Source organism: Muscardinus avellanarius (assembly GCF_963383645.1).
Source record: "Muscardinus avellanarius genome assembly, chromosome: 20".
NCBI lineage: Eukaryota > Metazoa > Chordata > Mammalia > Rodentia > Gliridae > Muscardinus > Muscardinus avellanarius.
The window spans coordinates 25,834,587-25,852,616 of NC_137806.1; the positions used below are offsets into that span (position 1 = coordinate 25,834,587).

General features: G+C 43.2%; 1 protein-coding gene across 2 annotated transcripts; it reads left to right on the plus strand.

The window, feature by feature from the left end:
• The first annotated feature begins 1,492 nt into the window (after positions 1-1,492).
• GDI2 (GDP dissociation inhibitor 2) lies at positions 1,493-17,753 on the plus strand. 2 transcript variants are annotated; one of them, XM_080717032.1, is made up of 11 exons: positions 1,493-1,591; positions 6,116-6,223; positions 8,070-8,169; positions 9,286-9,420; positions 10,007-10,205; positions 10,480-10,611; positions 13,496-13,595; positions 14,944-15,115; positions 17,112-17,256; positions 17,456-17,510; positions 17,598-17,753. In XM_080717032.1, the coding sequence occupies exons 1-11, from the start codon at positions 1,547-1,549 to the stop codon at positions 17,742-17,744; spliced, it is 1,338 nt and encodes a 445-aa protein (XP_080573158.1). In that variant the 5' UTR covers positions 1,493-1,546; the 3' UTR covers positions 17,745-17,753. The 2 variants fall into 2 exon arrangements, with proteins under 2 accessions (XP_080573158.1, XP_080573159.1); XM_080717033.1 differs by lacking the exon at positions 9,286-9,420.
• Positions 17,754-18,030: the final 277 nt, after the last annotated feature.

Sequence of the window (18,030 nt, forward strand, 5' to 3'; positions counted from 1 at the left end):
CTCAGCAACGCTTGAAACCACGTTAAAAGAAAAAAAAAGACTGGGGGTGTGACTTGGAGGTAGAATACCTCTGGGTTCAATCTGCAGTACCATACACACACAAAATAAAAAATACTGCAGTTTTTAAATTTGGATACAATGTAGTTAATTGTCAAATTCAATTAGAATATAAGGTCTTTTAACGGAATCTAATTCAGTAAAGTGGAAAAAAAAAAAAGGGAGAAAAAGAGAAAGTTTGCTCAAATAAACTTCTGAGCTTAGCACACAAAATGTGTGGAACTTGGGATCCAAGAAACTTACCCAGAACTTCCACCTGCTGTGAGACACCCATAGGCCCAAAGAGCCCTGATGGGCATCTCATGTGATGGTTTGATGCTCCTGGGGAGGGGGGCACTGGAAGGTATTTCCCGCCTACTATGCCAATCCACTAATGAAAAAACTGATGGGTTATATTTACCATGTTTATTTAGGCAGTAAATAGGATCTAGAACTAGGCGGTATGTCAGACCAAAATGGTTTAAAGTCCCCCCTCCTTCAATGTGGCAAAGCTGTATTTATAACCAGAAAAACAGGAAATGTACAAAGATTACTTGAATAGTGCAATTCAGCATTTGCCTAATTTGGACACAACTTGGCAGCCTGCAGCCTGGGATTGGCGGAGGCTCAGTTGCTTGGTTACCGGGGTATACTTTTAGGTTAGGTTACAATCGGTGTGCACAGCAACCAAGGATGCAGTTTGTTATATGTATTATGGAGGCTACTTTGGGCCACTTTTCGTCCATCTATGGACACAAGTTTAGGCCAAAGTTATTCAACACGGCCCAGCAGGTATAACACAGGACGCGAAATAACAGGCGCCCTGTGTCCTGATCTCTTTCCAGCGAGCTCAGCCCCGCGGGCAGGCGCCGGCGCCAAGCTGCAGCCTGGCGGCCCGGGCGGGTGATCTTCACCCACGTGGCCCGGCACACCCCACACCCGGCGTCCACAGCTCAAAGTCCAAGGGCGGAGTCCGACTCCGGGGCCACCGGCCTAGCGAGCTCCTGCCAAGCGGCTGGAGTCAGGAGTGCAGCGGCCACGCACAGCCTCGGCCCCGCTCTTCCCCAGCAAGTCCACCCCGGGACCGCGGGTCGCCGCCCAGACCACGGTGGCAGCGGACGGGCGGGGAGACCGGAGTCCAAGATGGCGACGCCCCGCCCTCCTCTCGCGAGTGGCGAGAAAAGGAGGAGGATGGGCGAGCGACAAGGGAAGCAGCCAATGAGAGCGCGATCCGGGTGTGATTGGCGGCTGCCGCGGCCTCTCTGCGGGCCCCGCCCCGCTGACTCCGCCCCCTGCGCCCTCCCCCGGGCCCGCCCTCCCTGCCCAGCTCTTCTCTTCCCGTCTGAGGTGGCGGCCGGCCTCGCCTCCCCGCCAGCTCCATTTTACCCTTTCCTTTGGTCTTCCCCGGTCCCTCGGGCCCGAGTTGGCCCGAGCACCTCCCCGCCTCTTTCGGGAAGAGCCCCCTGCGCGTTCTCCATTCTCGGATCGCCGGCCCTCGCCCTGCCCCGCCATGAATGAGGAATACGACGTGATCGTGCTGGGCACCGGCCTGACGGTGAGCGGGGCGCCGGGGAAGGGCGCTCGCGGAGGGCGGGCCCGGGGAGGCGAGCCGGGGCCCAGCTCGGCCCCCGCCGGCCCTCTGGGGCCCGTGCTCCATCGTCGGCCTGGGCTTTCGGGAAGGGGGACGTGGCCGGGGGACGGGGCCGGGGTGAAGGCGCCCCTGGGTGGAGGGGGCAGCTCTGCAAATCTGTAGGGGAAGACCAGGGGTCGGAAAGCCAGGCGGTGCAGCTGTGAAGCTAGTCGGTTTCGGCAGTAAGGGCCTGGAGTAGGAGCAGGTGAGAAGGGAGAGCCTCGGCCTCCTGCGGAATGGGAGAGGAAGGAGCAGCGCGTGCCGAGGCCCCTGCACTTCCCCTTTGGGACTCTGACCTCTCCCCGTGGGAAGCGGAGGAGCCCCGGGCGGAGGGGGGGGGTGCAGACCGCCGGCGGCCGCGTTCCCTACTCAGCCCGAAGCCTCCGCCGTAACTCTTAGGTCTTGGCGGCCCAAGCCAGGTAGGGGATTTAGTGACAGGTCGGTGGATGGTCACTGCTTTGCAGTTGCTAGAGTCTGATTGGCTTGGGTTTTTTGGAGGGAATCTTTCCCCTCTACATCCTAATCTCTCTCCTGCAAATGAGCCTTCTTCGCCCCTTTAGGCCACCTTCTCATCCCACTTCTTGAGGGCCCGTCGAATTGGAGATGAAGTTTTCTCAAAACTCGTCTTGTCAGACGCTCTCGCACCTTTTCCTTTTGTTTCGTTTGCTCGGCTTCTCCCCCCCCCCCCCCGCCTTTTCTGGATTCTTTCCCTTAAGAAACGAGTTGGTGATGGATCGCTAGAGGCCAAGATCTCTGTACTACTCAACTCCCGGCAGGAGTTAGAAGATAGATCAATAACGTGAGGAATGCACGCGTAAAAATGAACGCAGGGCATATCTAATACCAGCGTCAGTTTATTTTCCTGAGTATGTGTCCGCCTAGAGATCTTTAGATAATATTCTACAAATAATGCAAATATTACAAATAATATTCTACAAATAAATAAATAATTTATTTATTGGTACTGGGGATTGAGCCCACGGGCATTCTACCTCTCAGATACACACCCGGCCCTATTTTATTTTTACTTTTGAAACAGGGTTTTGCCAGCTTGATGAGAGCCCTACTTGCTGAGGCTGCCCTTGAACCTTCCCTCCTCCTGTCTCAGCCTCCCAAGTACTGGGATTACAGGCATGCTCCACCGTGCAGGGCTTGCAGGCAGTGTTTGTATCTTGTTCTTTCTCTGTTGCTTTGTTAGGAGAAAGGTGACTGTTGGTCTTGCAGAATAATTCAGTTTGGACAGAGAATCATTTTGATGCAGTTTCTGCGAAGTCTGAAATTCTGACTGGGCTATTTATCGTGAACACTGATTAGGTGAACATTGATACAAATCTTGTGAATTTCATGTAATCTGACTTCAAATGCCTGAGTCATTCACTGTGTACGATCACTCAAAGTGGTTGAAATGCGCTGTTAATATCTCAGGATTGAATTAATTCTTATTCAGATAACATCCTGAAATAACTTTTTGATTTCTCTAGACAAGAGGAAACATTTGATCTTTTATTCAGCTAGTTTTTTAAAGAAAGTTACCATTTTTTGATAAGAGTGATTGACGATGATCAGAGAATGCTCATTTCTGAATTCTTTATTATATTCGACCAGCGAAGAAATAGACTTGTGACTGTCAAGGAAATCATACCATCACCAGAGGGGATTTTATCCAGAAGGTCATTTAGCATTTAGTCATTTGCATGTGGAGGATTTGCTTTGATTCCTTTTTGGATGGTAAGTTGGGAAGTCTGTTGGATGCTACAATGAAAAGGTCTACTCACTACAGGGCTTTTTTTTTTTTTTTTTAAGTTCCTAATTGGAATTCTGAGCTGAGCTTAGTAGCTTGTGGTGGATCTGCCCATTGGAACAAGTACTGTCGTTGCCAGCATGTGGTAGGAGCCGGCTAGTTCCACTGTTTTTCTGTGGTTATTACTCGTCTATCAGATTTGCTCATGATTAAGGTCAGTTGAGCAGAGACAAATAAGTGCAGATCCATCATCGTGCAGGTTCCCACATGCCTAGTTCATAAGCATCACTTTGTATCAGAGACGGCCCGCTCTTACTGTATCACAGCCAAGTTAAGATAATGCACTTTATTTAGGTTTTATTTAGATTTTAGATTTTTATTTTATTTAGATTTTATTTAAATAATACTTTATTATTTGGATGGCGAGCTTTTGGACGAGTGGTGGATTCATAGTGAACTACAAATCAAGCCAATATTCGCTTTCATTTTTCTAGCTATCTGTGATAACTTTATTCCCTGAGTCTTCCTAGATGATTTTGTGAGATGCTCTTTGAGAACTCTGTCAGATCAGGCCAATCGGCTTTTGATAATGAGAAAACGTATCCCCTCAGTTTTAGTGATAGCAGGACATAATATGACTGGAAGTCGTCTTACTTTTTTACTAAAGTAAAAAACTCTCAAATTAGAATGAACTTTGAGTATCTGGAGGGAACAGTCCTTTTAAGTTTTGATTTATAAATATTCTGTGCCCAAGTTTTAAGAACCTAATAAAGGCCTGTGTTATCGGGTGTGGGCACCAAATATTATATGATGTCCCCTGTGTCGAGTACTTTGAGTGCCAGGAACTTCACTTTTAAAGGACATGTGAGGAAGAATTGGAGATTTCTGTGTTACTTCATGGTGCCCTTGTTTTATATGAGCTAAGTCTAAAATGGACTCTTTTTTTTTTACTAAGACTTATTTATTATCTAAACACAGCTAGTAACTTTAATAGAACCTCAAATGATTTGGTAAAAACTAAAATCTCTGTTGGGTGTGGTGGAGCATGCTTGTAATCCCAGTACTTGGGAGGCTGAGACCGGAGGATCTGGGTTCACCGCCAGCCTCAGCTACATAGTGAGGCTCTCTGCGACTTAGTGAGACCGTGCCTTTTTTTTTTTTTTTTTTTAAATTGGGCTAGGGGTGTATACTTGGAGGTATAATGCCCCTGGGTTCAATTCCCAGCAACACACACACACACACACACACACAAACAAAACAAAACACAAAAAAACCCTTAAAACTAAAATCTTCATTCTCTGTCAAGGAAAAATGTAGTTTTCTGTACAATTGAATTTTCTAAGGACCTGACATAATCTCTAAAGAACTACAGCTTTTGTGTATAAGTATTTCCAAGTAAGATTGCCCATTCTTTAACAAAGTAAAAAAAAACAAAACAAGTTACTTGACAACTAAGATGTCATAATCGTGATGACTAATTGTTACTATTATGCTGTAACATAATGAAGACATTAAGACTTAGTGAGCTTTGTAGGAACTCTGACTCTCCTTTAGTCTCAGATTCTCTGCTTTTTTTTTTTAATGCTTTATTTTTTGATTTTCCTCTTTCTTGCTTTAATGTTAGGCCGGAAACTTCTATTTTTCTCTATTTTCAGACACTTTAGGCATTTTCCCACCACATGATTTGCACCTACCTATCTCTGGCCTTGGAAATAACTGAATTGTTAGAAATAGTGTATTTAAAAATGAGGGCAACCAGTTCCACAGTTGTTTGTACTTTGCAGAGGCTTTTTTTTTTTTTCCTTTCTGGTTTTGTGTGTTTTTGTTCTACACAGCAATCCTAGTCAGGAATTATGAATAGAAATGTCCACTTTGAAGCTGGGCGTGGTGATGCACACTTGTAAACCCAGTACTTGGGAGGCTGAGACAGGAGGATCTCTGTTCTTCCATAGCCTCAGCTACTTAGTAATGAGGCCCTCTGCAACTTAGTGAAACCTTGTTTCAAAAAATAAAGAATAAAAAATAGGACTGGGATGTAGCTTGGAGGTAGAATGCCCTGCCTGGGTTCCATCCCTAGTACTGCCAAAGAAAAAAGAAAAAGAAAAATGTCCACTTTGATACTTTGTCATATCATTCTCAGCATTAAATGTGTAAGAAGTACTTTATATTCCGTACATTTCTTCATTTCTCTACTAAAATTTTTTATATCGAATATAAGGTTTCTATTTGATTTGAAAGTTCTGAGCTCTTATCTATCTGTCTGCCTATTTAATGTATTTATATATTATGGTACTGGAGTTGAACCCAGGAACATTCTACCCCTGAGCTAACCCCCTAGCCCTGTTTTATGAGTTATTTTTAAACAGTTTCTCATTTAGTCTAGGAGAGCCTCACTAAGTTGCTGAGGCTGGTCTTGAACCTGTGGTCCTCCTGTCTCAGCCTCCTAAGTACTGGGATCACAGGCTTGTACCCCCACGCTCAGCTGAGCTATAATTTAGATTGCGTCGTAATCTTGTAAGCCTCACTAAGCTGCAGAGGCTGACCTTAAACCTGTGGTCCTCCTGTCATGGGCACCCAAGTACTGGGATTGTAGGGGCTGGGCTCCGTGTCCAGCTATGACAGATGATTTTTCTTTTTTAAAAAAGAGTCTGTTTTAAATATGAAGTAGGGCATTTCTTCCTTTAAAGATACTTACGTTTTCTCTGTAGGAATGTATCCTGTCAGGTATAATGTCTGTGAATGGAAAGAAGGTTCTTCATATGGACCAAAACCCTTATTATGGAGGAGAAAGCGCATCTATAACCCCACTGGAAGATGTAAGTATCAGTAAAAATTAACATGCCTTGTATCCTCCGGAGCATTTTACTTGTGAAACTCCCTTTTACTCCATCAAGATGGTTTTAATTTTGTCTTACTGAATAGAAAGTAGAGTACCATCATTTTTTAGAAGCTCCTAGTTTGGGGCTTAGACACATTGAAGTTGGGATCTTTGTTACCATCTAGCGTCTGTGTCTCTGTGTCGGCTCGGAAGGTGCCCGCAGTGCCCAGCTGGCAGCCACACAGCCAGTGCTTCCCACGTGATCGCAGTCACTCAGATGCTTTTTTTTTATCATCCCCATTTTTCAGATTATAGAGTTGTCTCCCTGGGGTTAAGATCTCAGCGATGAGTTACAAACCTGCAGTAGACGATTCCAAGCTTAACTCCTGTTGGTACGCTGCCCTGTTTACCACTCTCGAAGGACACGAGCGCAGGAAGCATTTTGTATTATTTATTTTCTGGTGCTGAGGATCAAACAGTAGGCAGACATCCTAGCCTTGAGCTGGACCCCCGGCCTCACAGCAAGCATTTCCTGAATGCGTCTTGCTAAAGCTACCTTTCTTATTGACCGTCACATGTTTGGGTATGAGTGAAACTGATTTCTTTGTGAGAGATGTAGAGTTCGTGGATGACTTTGATACCATCACTGACGTCCCAGACTTCATATTTATATCAGCAAGTTTTTTGGTGTATCAAAGGTTTTTGGTGTATCGGCAAGTATTTGGTGGTGATGAGTAAACTTAACACTGTGGTGGGGATACCACAGGCATATGCGTACGTTCATACTCACCCAAAGTATATGCGAAATGTGTGCAATTTTTTGTATGCCACTTACACCTCAACAAGGCTTTAAAACCAAGTTACCTTGACCTGATTTTAGTTATGTTTTCAACTTGAAGACTCCCAAATCAATTTTTTTTCCCCCCGTGGGTCTGGGGATGGAACCCAGGGGCATTCGACCTCCGAGCTACAGCCCCTGCCCTATTTTTTATTCTTTATTTTGAAACCGGGTCTCACGGAGTTGCAGAGGGCCTCACTAAGTAGCTGAGGCTGTCCGTGAACCGCGACCCTCCAGTTTCAGCCTCCCGAATGCTGGGATTATAAACGTGCACCACCACGCCCGGTCCAAATTGATTTTTAACTTCTTCTATAATTAAAGGAGAAAAGCTGAGCCTTGATAAGGTTTTTATTCAAAAGAGAATGAATTTAAATGATAAGTCATAAGGAATATTAAACAAGTACTAATGAATATATCAACAGAACTTGTAAGTCACTGGCAAATAGTTCTATGTTCTTGATTTTCTGCTCATAAAAATCAAATAGAATACAAAGTAAGTGTGTGTGTGTGTGTGTGTGTGTGTGTGTGTGTGTTCTTGGCGATCCAACCCAGGGGCATTCTACCTCTGAGATACATCCCAGCCTTTTTTTTAAGTTTGAAACAGGGTCTCACTACATCGTGGAGGGTCTCACTAAGTACATCCCAGCCTTTTTTTTAAGTTTGAAACAGGGTCTCACTACATCGTGGAGGGTCTCACTAAGTAGCTGAGGCTGGCTGCAAACATGTGAGTTTCCTGCCTCAGTCTCCCAAGTACCAGTGTGCACTACCACGCCCCATCTTAGGAAACAAAATTCTTCATTGTTTATTTTAGTACTCATGAGTTGAATCATATAATTGACATGTGTATTGGAACTGTGCCCCAAATTTTATATGATTAAAAAAATGTGTCCTTGTACTTTACTCCATGTAGTAATGTTCCCTTGTCATATCAGTTTTACTTAAAATATTTGTAAACTGAGAAAATTAAATTTTAATACATGATGGGTATTTTTTGTTTTGCTTTTAGTTGTACAAAAGGTTTAAATTACCAGGAGCGCCACCAGCATCAATGGGGAGAGGAAGAGACTGGAATGTTGACTTAATTCCCAAGTTCCTCATGGCTAATGGTAAAGGATTCCAACTTATTTGTGACTACATTGAATCTGACTTGAAAGTACAGACTAACTCTTAACAGAGAGTATTGTCGTGAGGAACTGGATTTCATTGGATGGCAGCAGTATTGTTAGTAATGTGGTCCAGTAGCAGTATCTCGAGTCTATAAATTCAGACTGGTGGGAATTGAAGATGCTACTGATTAGAAAATAGCTTTAGAGAAACGAAACTATGTGGCACAATACATACCCAAATTGTAATAGACCTCTTGTAAATGTTAGTTACATAAAGACTAATACACATGGACAGGGTTGCAAACATTGGCACATTGCTATGTGGAAACACCAGTATCACACTCATTTCTGACACTCTTCCCTCCGGTGACAGCCTAGATTAGTAGGCCTTCAGAAACAGTCATTGGTCAGCTTTTTTTTTTGTTTGTAGGTTTTTAGATATATTTTTTTCATATTAATTTCCTCTCAAATTTTAGAGGAGTGCTGGAACCCAGGGGCATTCTACCTCCGAGCTACACTTCCCACCCTATTTTTTATTCTTTATTTTGAAAAAGGGTCTCACTAAGTTGTGGAATGCCTCACTAAGTAGCTGAGGCTGTCCACCCGTGATCCTCCTATCTGGGATTATAAGCATGTGCCACCACGCCTGGCTTGAAATTCTTTTTATTTTAATTAATTAATTAATTAATTTATTTATTTATTTGGTGGTACTGGGGTTCCTGGAAACCCTTCTTCCTCCGAGCTACACTCCCAGACCTATTTTTTCTATTTTTTAAAATTTGGAAAGAAGGTCTCTTAAGCCAGCGTGGCTGGCTTCGAACCAGTGCGATCCTCTTGTCTCAGCCTCCCAAGCGCGGGGGTTACAAGCGTGCGCCACCACGCCCGGCTGAAATTCTTTTTAAGTTGCTATGATAATGCTTTCTCCTGGGATGACATTGAAATTTGCAATAGGTATGCATTCTGGTTGTACCATTTAAAATAAGGCTTTAAAGATTCCTAGGAGTTATTGGACAATGTTCAGAAAAAATTGGGAAACTGCTATATTAGTAAAGGCACATTTATTTTGGCCACTTTTTAGTGGTTATATTATTCAGTTTTGAATCGTGTTTGTTCTAGGTCAGCTGGTTAAGATGCTGCTGTATACGGAGGTCACTCGCTATCTGGATTTCAAAGTGACTGAAGGGAGCTTCGTTTATAAGGGGGGAAAAATCTACAAGGTTCCTTCCACTGAAGCAGAAGCCCTGGCATCTAGTAAGTAATTCCATTTTATAATTAGATCATAGAGTGGGAAAGAATTGTAGAAACCCATCCATCCAGTTACCACACATTTCCTGAACATCTGTGATGTGCCATTTGAGGTGTTCTAGACGCCTATGAAAGTTAACATTCTGTAGAGCTTGGGGAAGGGGGAAAAAGAGAAAACACAAATTTTGTTTTATTTATTTGGTGCTGGAGACTGAACCCAGAGGCATTCTACCTCCAAGTGACACCCCAGCCCAATTTTATTTCTTACTTGGAAACAGGGTCTCTCTGGGTTGCCAAGAGCCTTGCCAAGTTGCCGGGGCTGTCCTCGGACCTGTGACCCTCCTGGCTTAGCTTCCCAAGCACCGGGTTCACAGGTGTGTGCTAAGACGCCCGGCTTCTAGCCTGTTTTAATTGAGTGGGCTTATTAAAGTGTTGTGAACTGGAAGCAGTCTTGTACCCATTCCCATATCTTAAATGACACTCTGCCTTAGAGGAGCCCAAGTTAATGGCATTCTGTTTAAAATTTCCTCTCATCCTCTTACTCTTCTGTGTCCCATGGTGAACCTGTACTTTTTGAAAAATTGTTTTCTAGGTTTAATGGGCCTGTTTGAAAAACGTCGCTTCAGAAAATTCCTGGTGTATGTTGCCAACTTTGATGAAAAAGATCCTAGAACTTTAGAGGGCATCGATCCCATAAAGACCACAATGCGAGACGTGTATAAGAAATTTGACTTGGGCCAAGACGTCGTAGACTTCACTGGGCATGCGCTTGCACTCTATAGAACTGATGAGTAAGTGTTTCGGGTTTTATTTTTCTTGGAACTCTAACTGAATTTCCCAGTTCTCTAAGTGGAAATGCTAACACAACAAGTAAATGGCCATGTTATAAACCTGTGAAAAAGGAGGTTCTGGTTACAAGGTATTGCTTGCAGTATTGCAATATATTGTTGGACCCTTTAAGTAAAATAAAAACGTTCTGGATTGAAATAACTTCAATAAAAGATTCTAAATTGAATAAGAAAGAAAACTAGAGCCTTTTACTAATACTCACTTTCTGTTTTCCAGCTACTTGGATCAACCATGTTGTGAAACCATTAATAGAATTAAACTTTACAGTGAGTCTTTGGCAAGATACGGCAAAAGCCCTTATCTTTACCCACTCTATGGCCTAGGAGAACTGCCACAAGGATTTGCAAGGTAAGAGCCTGTAGTTAAGCTCTTAGCTGAAACCTCACACATCTAGAACTTATCATCAACGGAGGTATGTGAGCTGTGGTTTTACTAATGAGATAATATTTTTCTCTTGAGTAATGACAAACCTTTTATTTTCTCTTTTTTTTTCCTTTCTTTTTCTTTCTTTTTCTTTTTTTTTTTTTTTTTTTTTGGTGCTGAGAATAGAACCCAGGGCCTCGTACATGGTAAGCAAGCATTAACCACTGAAATCAAGCCCTGCCTTTTTTGTTGTTGTTGTTTTTGGTACTGGAGATTGAACCCAGGGCCATTTTACTTTCAAGCTATACCCATAGCCCTTTATCTTTTGAAACAAGGGCTCACTAAGTTGCTGAGGCCAGCCTCCAACCTGCAATCTTCCTTTCTTAGCCTCCCAAGTACTGGGATTACAGGGGTGGGCCACTGTTCCTGACTCTGGTTGTCTTCTTTTGATTTTTAGAGCTTTATGTATTCTGGTCCTAGACTTTTGTCAGATATGTGTATTAAAAAATATTTTCTCCCAGTTATTAGCTTGTGTTTTCACAAGTTTTTGTCTTTTGGGTCCTATCTAAGAAATCTTTGTTTACCCTAAGGGCCCAGAGATGCTCTTACTTCTTTTTCTAGAAGTTTAGTTTTGCATTTACACCTATGGTTCATCTTCAATTAATGTTGGTGTGTTTGAACGAGGTAGGGCTAAAGGTTCGGTTTATCTACACGGATATTTGTTTTAGCAACATTTGTTGAAAAGTCTTTTTTCCCCCGATGGTGTAGTACCTTTGTGGGGAATTAAGTTAGCCATGTGTATGTGTCCACTTTGGACCCAGTTTTATTCCAGTGGTTTATTTTTCCCATCGTTACCATACTGTCTTGATTATTATTAGTCTTGTAAGTCTTGAAGTCAGGTGAGGTAAGTTCTCCAACTATGTTCTGTTTCAAATTTTGTCTTGACTGTTTAGGGCCTTTGCGTTTCCATATATATTTTAGCAGTAGACGGTATAGTTTTAGGAAGAATACTTGCTGAGGTTTTGGTTGGGATTGAGTTCAATCTGGAGATCAGTCTGGGAAATCTTTTCATTAGGATGGGAGTAAGTCTTCTGATCTGTGAATGTGAGGTGCTCAGGTTTTCTTTGTCTCTGCAGTATTTCAAGATATAGTATTTTATTTTGATGCTGTTAATGAGATTGAATACATTTTATTTTGAAGCTGTTTGCTGCATAGAAATAGTTGATTTTTGTATATTTGTATCTTATGATGATGTGCTTTTCAGGCGTACGAGTTAACTTAGCTACAGGCTTTATGGGTTTCTTAGAATTTTCTATACATAGTCATGTCATCTGTGAGTAGAAATCAGGTTTTGTTCTTAAGCCTTCATGTTTTCCCGGGTCTTTATTTCACTGGCTATCACTTGTTAAAGGTTGAAGTGATAAGAATGGTTATTCTTGCCTTGTTCCCAGTCTTAGGGAGAATATCTTAATTCTTTTACTATTCAGTATATTTCCTGTAGTTTCTTTTGGGGGGGGTTGTCAGATTAAATTCCTTTGTAGTCATAGTTTGCTGATAGCTTGTAGTATTACTATTTTTTCGCAGTCCTGGGGATTAAACTACTCCACCACTGAACTGTGTCCCCCAGCCCTTTTCACTTTTTATTTTGAGGCGGGGTCTTGCTAAGTTGCCCAGGCTGGCCCTGAACTTGCAGTCTTCCCACCTCGGCTTCCCAAGCAGCAGGATTACAGGCCTGTGCCACCATGCCCAGCTAGCGTTTAATATAATTATCCATAGGGTTGGGGTTAGATTAGTTTTTGCCTCCTTCCCCTGCTGTTTCTTACTCCTCTTTTTTGGATTTTATCTTTTATTTATTAGTTTATTTACAGTTAATAGTGTATTACGCCGGGCGTGGTGGCATACACTTGTAATCCCAGCATTTGGGAGGCAGAGAGAGGAGTATGGCAGTTCACAGACAGCCTCAGCTACTTAGTGAGGCCCTCTGCAACTCAGTGAGACCCTGTTTCAAATAAAGAATACAAAATGGTGCTGGTGGTATAGCTCAGAGGTAGAATGCCCCTGGGGTCCACCCCCAGTACCACACAATACACGCAGGCAAAAAGAATACTGCATTATTGTACATAAAATAACAAGCAGTTTGCCACACTATCTTTGTATTTACTATTTTGCTTTGTGGTATTGTGTGTATTTTACATCTTCCCAACTTTATAAATCCCACAACTCTGTATTCTGTAAACCTTGAAATATGGGTTACCTGTTTTTGCATTAAACAGCTATTGTAATGAACAGGAGCAGGCAGGGCTGTGGGTGTAGCTCAGTGTCAGAGTGTTTGCCTAGCATGCTCAAAGCCCTGTTGAATCCCCAGCACTGCAAAACAGAACAACAAAAACAGACCCTTTTTGTGATTTCATCACAAAGCTGTTGGCCCCTTCCGTTGAGACTCTTTAGTCCCGCCCCCACTTAACTCCTCCGAGCTCCCTGTCTGTCCTTCAGTGCAGTAAACCACCCGGTTCTCAGCCCTTGTCCTGCTCAGGTCTGCTCTCCATTTCCCGCCTGCTCTTCGCGCTCTCCAGCGCCTTCGGTTGGTGTCTCCATTCTAATCCCAAGCTTTATTTATATGCAGAATTAAGCCAATCGATACAAGCCATTCCCAAATTCCTGGTCAATGCTGGTTTTTGCCATGATATTCAGCTGTATGATATATCAGTTCATGTTGTTTATTCTATAATTTATGGTTTAATGACTTAAGCAAACATCCTTTTAGAAGGAAATTGAGCAAATACATTGCCTATAATTTGTGCACATCTAAGGAGGGAGACTAACAGTTGAAACAATTACACATTATAATTCAGGTTTTAAAACTTTGTAGGCTAAGTGCTATCTATGGAGGTACCTACATGCTGAATAAACCAATTGAAGAAATCATTGTGCAGAATGGAAAAGTGGTTGGTGTTAAATCTGAAGGAGAGGTAAGCAATTTCTACAATGTTGAAAATACAGTGTTCTTGGGAAGAACATTGTATTATCTACCAAGTACTTATCTGAGTGTGGACATCGATGCCAGACTCCACGCTGTATAAGTTTTCTCTTTAGTAAGTTGGCAGTTAGCATGACTAAGGACTGGTATAGTTGCTTTGCATTATTTAAAAAAAAACCCACAAAGTTAATCCTCGTATTGTGTCAGTTGTGGATTCTGAAAACCAAAAATGTGCAGTGTTACGGATAATACTGAAGATTTAAGGGCAAATATTCCATATTTAAATAATATAGGTTGGTGCTTATCTGTAAAGTGTCAATGAAATTCAGCTTTGGTTACACCACTTACAAATTTATTGGTTTTGGAATTAGGCTAATACTGAACATATTATTTAGTTCAGAGTTTAGCAGCCGTGTAATTGGCCGTCCGCACAGTGGGTTCTGAGCACTGTGTCTTAGATTTGAATTCCAGAACAGTCACTGTTGGTCTGGCTCTAGTGCATATTCTGACTCGGCAGGTCTGAGGACGCTCAGCCTTTTCTTAAAGGCGCTCAAGTAATGATGCTCCTGGCCTGCCAGCCTATTCTTACCGTTTGTTATCACACTGCTTAATTTTTCTTCTGTTTGACTATTTCTTTAACACTTTTTTTTTTTAATATTAAGGATTGAACCCAGGAACATTCTAGCTCTGAGCTACATCCCCAGCCCTTTTTATTTTTTGTTTTTGAAACAGGGTGTCACTAGGTTGCTGAGAGTATTGCTAAGTGCCGAGGCTGGTCTTGAACCTGTAAGCGTCCAACACACACCACCACGCCTGGCTCCTTAACAGTTCTTTCAGTAGAGGATGTGCTCTAAAATAGTGCCTCCTCCAGTGTTTATGCTTAAAATTCTAAGAGTCCAAGCTTTATCTTTTTAAACATTGAGCTTGTGGGAATGCAGAGACTTCCTGGAAGAGGGGGCATGTTTTCACTTGTTTAAAATGTTTTAGGTTTGAGCCGGGAGTGGTGGCACACGTTTGTAATCCCAGGACTTGGGAGGTCAAGACAGGAGAATTGCAGGTTCAGGGCCAGCCTCAGCGACTTGGTGATACTGTTTCAAAGCAAAATAAAATTGGGGTGTCAGGGAGCACAGCTATATTGACAGCGCCAGCCTTCAGCGAGACCTTCAGCTTTGTGCTACAAGGTTATTTTGGCGGTTCCTGACTTCAGCCCCTAGTGATTTCTTGTCGATTTGAGGCTGAATTTTGATACCCTAACAACATCAAGTCTTCTGATCCATGAACATGGGATATATTTTCATGTATTTGTCTTCTCTAGCTTCTTTTTAAATGTCTTATTACAGATTGCTCGCTGTAAGCAGCTCATCTGTGACCCCAGCTATGTAAAAGATCGGGTAGAAAAAGTGGGCCAGGTGATCAGAGCCATATGCATCCTCAGCCACCCCATCAAAAACACCCAGGATGCCAACTCCTGCCAGATCATTATTCCACAGAACCAGGTCAACAGGAAGTCAGGTGAGTTCTGAGGATCAGCAGGTAGAGGGCAGATGGCCTTCCTAACTTCACATGCTGCGTTTTAGTGAAGACTAGTTTACGGAAACGTACTGTGATCGTTTAGTGTGGAGGGAATCTTCAGCGCTGCGCTAAAATAACGAGGATTCTGCCGGAGTCTGGCTTCCATCGCTTCCGGGCTCAGGAACACTGCACCGGCTGGGTGAACCCTCCGTCTGCTGGCGCTGAAGCGGGGTGCCTTTGTGGGTCATGCTGATTAATTCCACGGAGTTACGCTATCTTTGTACTGATGACAAAACTGCTTCTATCACTGTCTGCAAATGTGATGCTGTTTGACTTTAGAGACGTGCTATAGAAGTGTTCATTTCTGTGATTCCCATCAGGACTTGGCTGTAAATTGCAGCTCATTGTTTCTTTGCCTTTAGCTAGTTGTTTTCAACCTTTGGATGTTTCCATATTTCTTTTAACTAAAAGTCGTCAGCATCTTACTTACTTACAATTCAGCTTAAAGGGTTATCGAGCTTGGTGTGGTAGTGCATGCCTGTAATCCTAGCACTTGGGAGGTTGAGACAGAAGGCGCAGAAGCTTGAGGCCAGCTGCAGCCACTTAGCAAGACCTTGCTTCAAAATACAAAATTTAAAATAAGTGTTGCTGGGCGTGGTGGCGCACGCTTGTAATCCCCGCGCTTGGGAGGCGGAGACAGGAGGATCGCGCAGGTTCGAAGCCAGCCGTGCGCGCTGGCTTAGGAGACCCTGTTTCCAAATAAAAATGTAAAATTAGGTCTGGGAGTGTAGCCCGGAGGTAGAAGGGCTTCCAGGAACCCCAGTACCACCAAAACAAAACAAAAGTGTTGAGGGTGTAGTCAGAGGTAGAGTGCCCCTTGGTTCAATCCCTAGTATCAAAAAAAAAAAAAAAAGTATGTTTGTGGGAGTGTCGGCTTAAACAGCTCAGAGCTAGCTGCATTATGGGTTTATTTCCATTTAAGAAGTCACATTGCAGGGCATTATCACATGAACAAAGGGACTTGCACTTAATATTTATTTATTTATTTTTGTGCTGGGTACTGAACCCAGGGGCATTCTATCTCTGAGCTAGAACCTTACTTCTTTTTTTCTTTTCAGCAGTCTTGCTAAGTTGCTAAGGGTCTCAGTAAGTCGCTGAGGCTGTCTTTGAACCTGTGATCCTCCTGTCTCAGCTTCCCAAGTATTGGGATTCTAGATGTGTACCACCAGGCCTGGGTTTTGTGTGTGTGTGTGTGTGTGTGTGTGTGTGTGTGTGAGTGGGGCTTTGAACCCAGGGACATTTTCCCTCAGAGCTACATCGCCAGTCCTATTTTATTCTGAAACAGGGTTTTTTGCCAGGTTGATGAGAATCTCACTACTTGCTGAGGTTTTCAATCCACCTGTCTCAGTCTCCCAAGTACGTAGGGATTACAGATGTGCATGCACTACCACACCTGACTCTGGACTTAATCTTTTAATTATTCCCAAATAGGTCCCTGGATCTGTGAAAATAGAAGAAAAAGGAGCTAAATAGTTATTTTCTAAATTTGAAACTAGTTACTTTGAATAGTAGTAAATCAAGTCAGATAACAGGAATCGTTTCAGTTTACTATTGCCAACTAGAGTTTATGCTGATCCGCAATTTTTAGGAAACCCATACTTAATAAACCTTTCCCAGTGCTGCAAGGTTGAAAATCCTACAGTAGTTCATATGGTTCTCAGGCTTTTCAGGAAGACCTGACAGATCCAGAGAATCCCATTTCCAACTTCAGTTCACAGTTGTATAAACCCTTCGTCTCTATTAGATTGAAATTCCAGCTACTAAATTTTTGTATATGTTAAACACCATCCGGATTGCCTCCATCTATCCAACTCAAGTATAGATCTTGCCTATTCTGTGTAATTTTTACTCCTACCTTGCTGAGCTATGGTGAGTCCTGAACACACCGCGTCCTGATCTGCAAACCTGAGGCCCTGCGCTGCTGCTGTTTCTCTAGACATCTACGTCTGCATGATCTCCTCTGCGCACAACGTTGCAGCGCAAGGGAAGTACATTGCCATCGTTAGCACAACGGTAGAAACGAAGGAACCTGAGAAAGAAATCAGACCGGCCCTGGAGCTCCTGGAGCCCATTGAACAGAAGTGAGTGTTGTGTTCCTCTGTGTCCACTGGCTCCACCGAGGTCTGGGGTTGGCTGGCAGGTGAGCGTGAGCGCCAGTCAGAGCGCGTGGGCTGCCGTGTGTGTCTCAAGTGTCCGTCTCCACTTACCTCTGGCCGAGAGCCAGGCAGAGCGGGGACTGGCTTGGCCCAGCTAACCTGCCAATTTCTTTTTGCCCTCCAGGTTTGTTAGCATCAGTGACCTCCTTGTACCAAAAGATTTGGGAAAAGAGAGCCAGGTGAGCGTGAGACCCAGAGCGTGCCATCAGGCTTTCCTGGGAAAATATCCCTAACTAGCCTCACGTCGTTGTAATTTTTATTTCCAGATCTTTATTTCCCGCACATATGATGCCACGACTCACTTCGAGACAACGTGTGATGACATTAAAGACATCTACAAACGGATGACAGGATCCGAGTTTGACTTTGAGGAAATGAAGCGCAAGAAAAACGACATCTATGGGGAAGACTAGCGGCAGTGCAGGCTAACGTCTAATTAGGACAGAGTTAAAGTCGGGCGAATAACGCGTAGTAGATGGAATCAATATCGAGAGGCCTGCTTCTGTAATCAAAACAGATTGACGAGCGCTGTCCCAGCACATACCCCTCCCTTCATCTTTCTAATATCATGGATTAACTTGTTTTCATGCAGTGGCTATTACAAAATTGGACAGTTACCACATTCTGTTCAGTTTAACCTAACTGGCTTTTTTCTAGTGAAGGAACAGTTTAAACAGACTTTGTGATATCAATACAGAG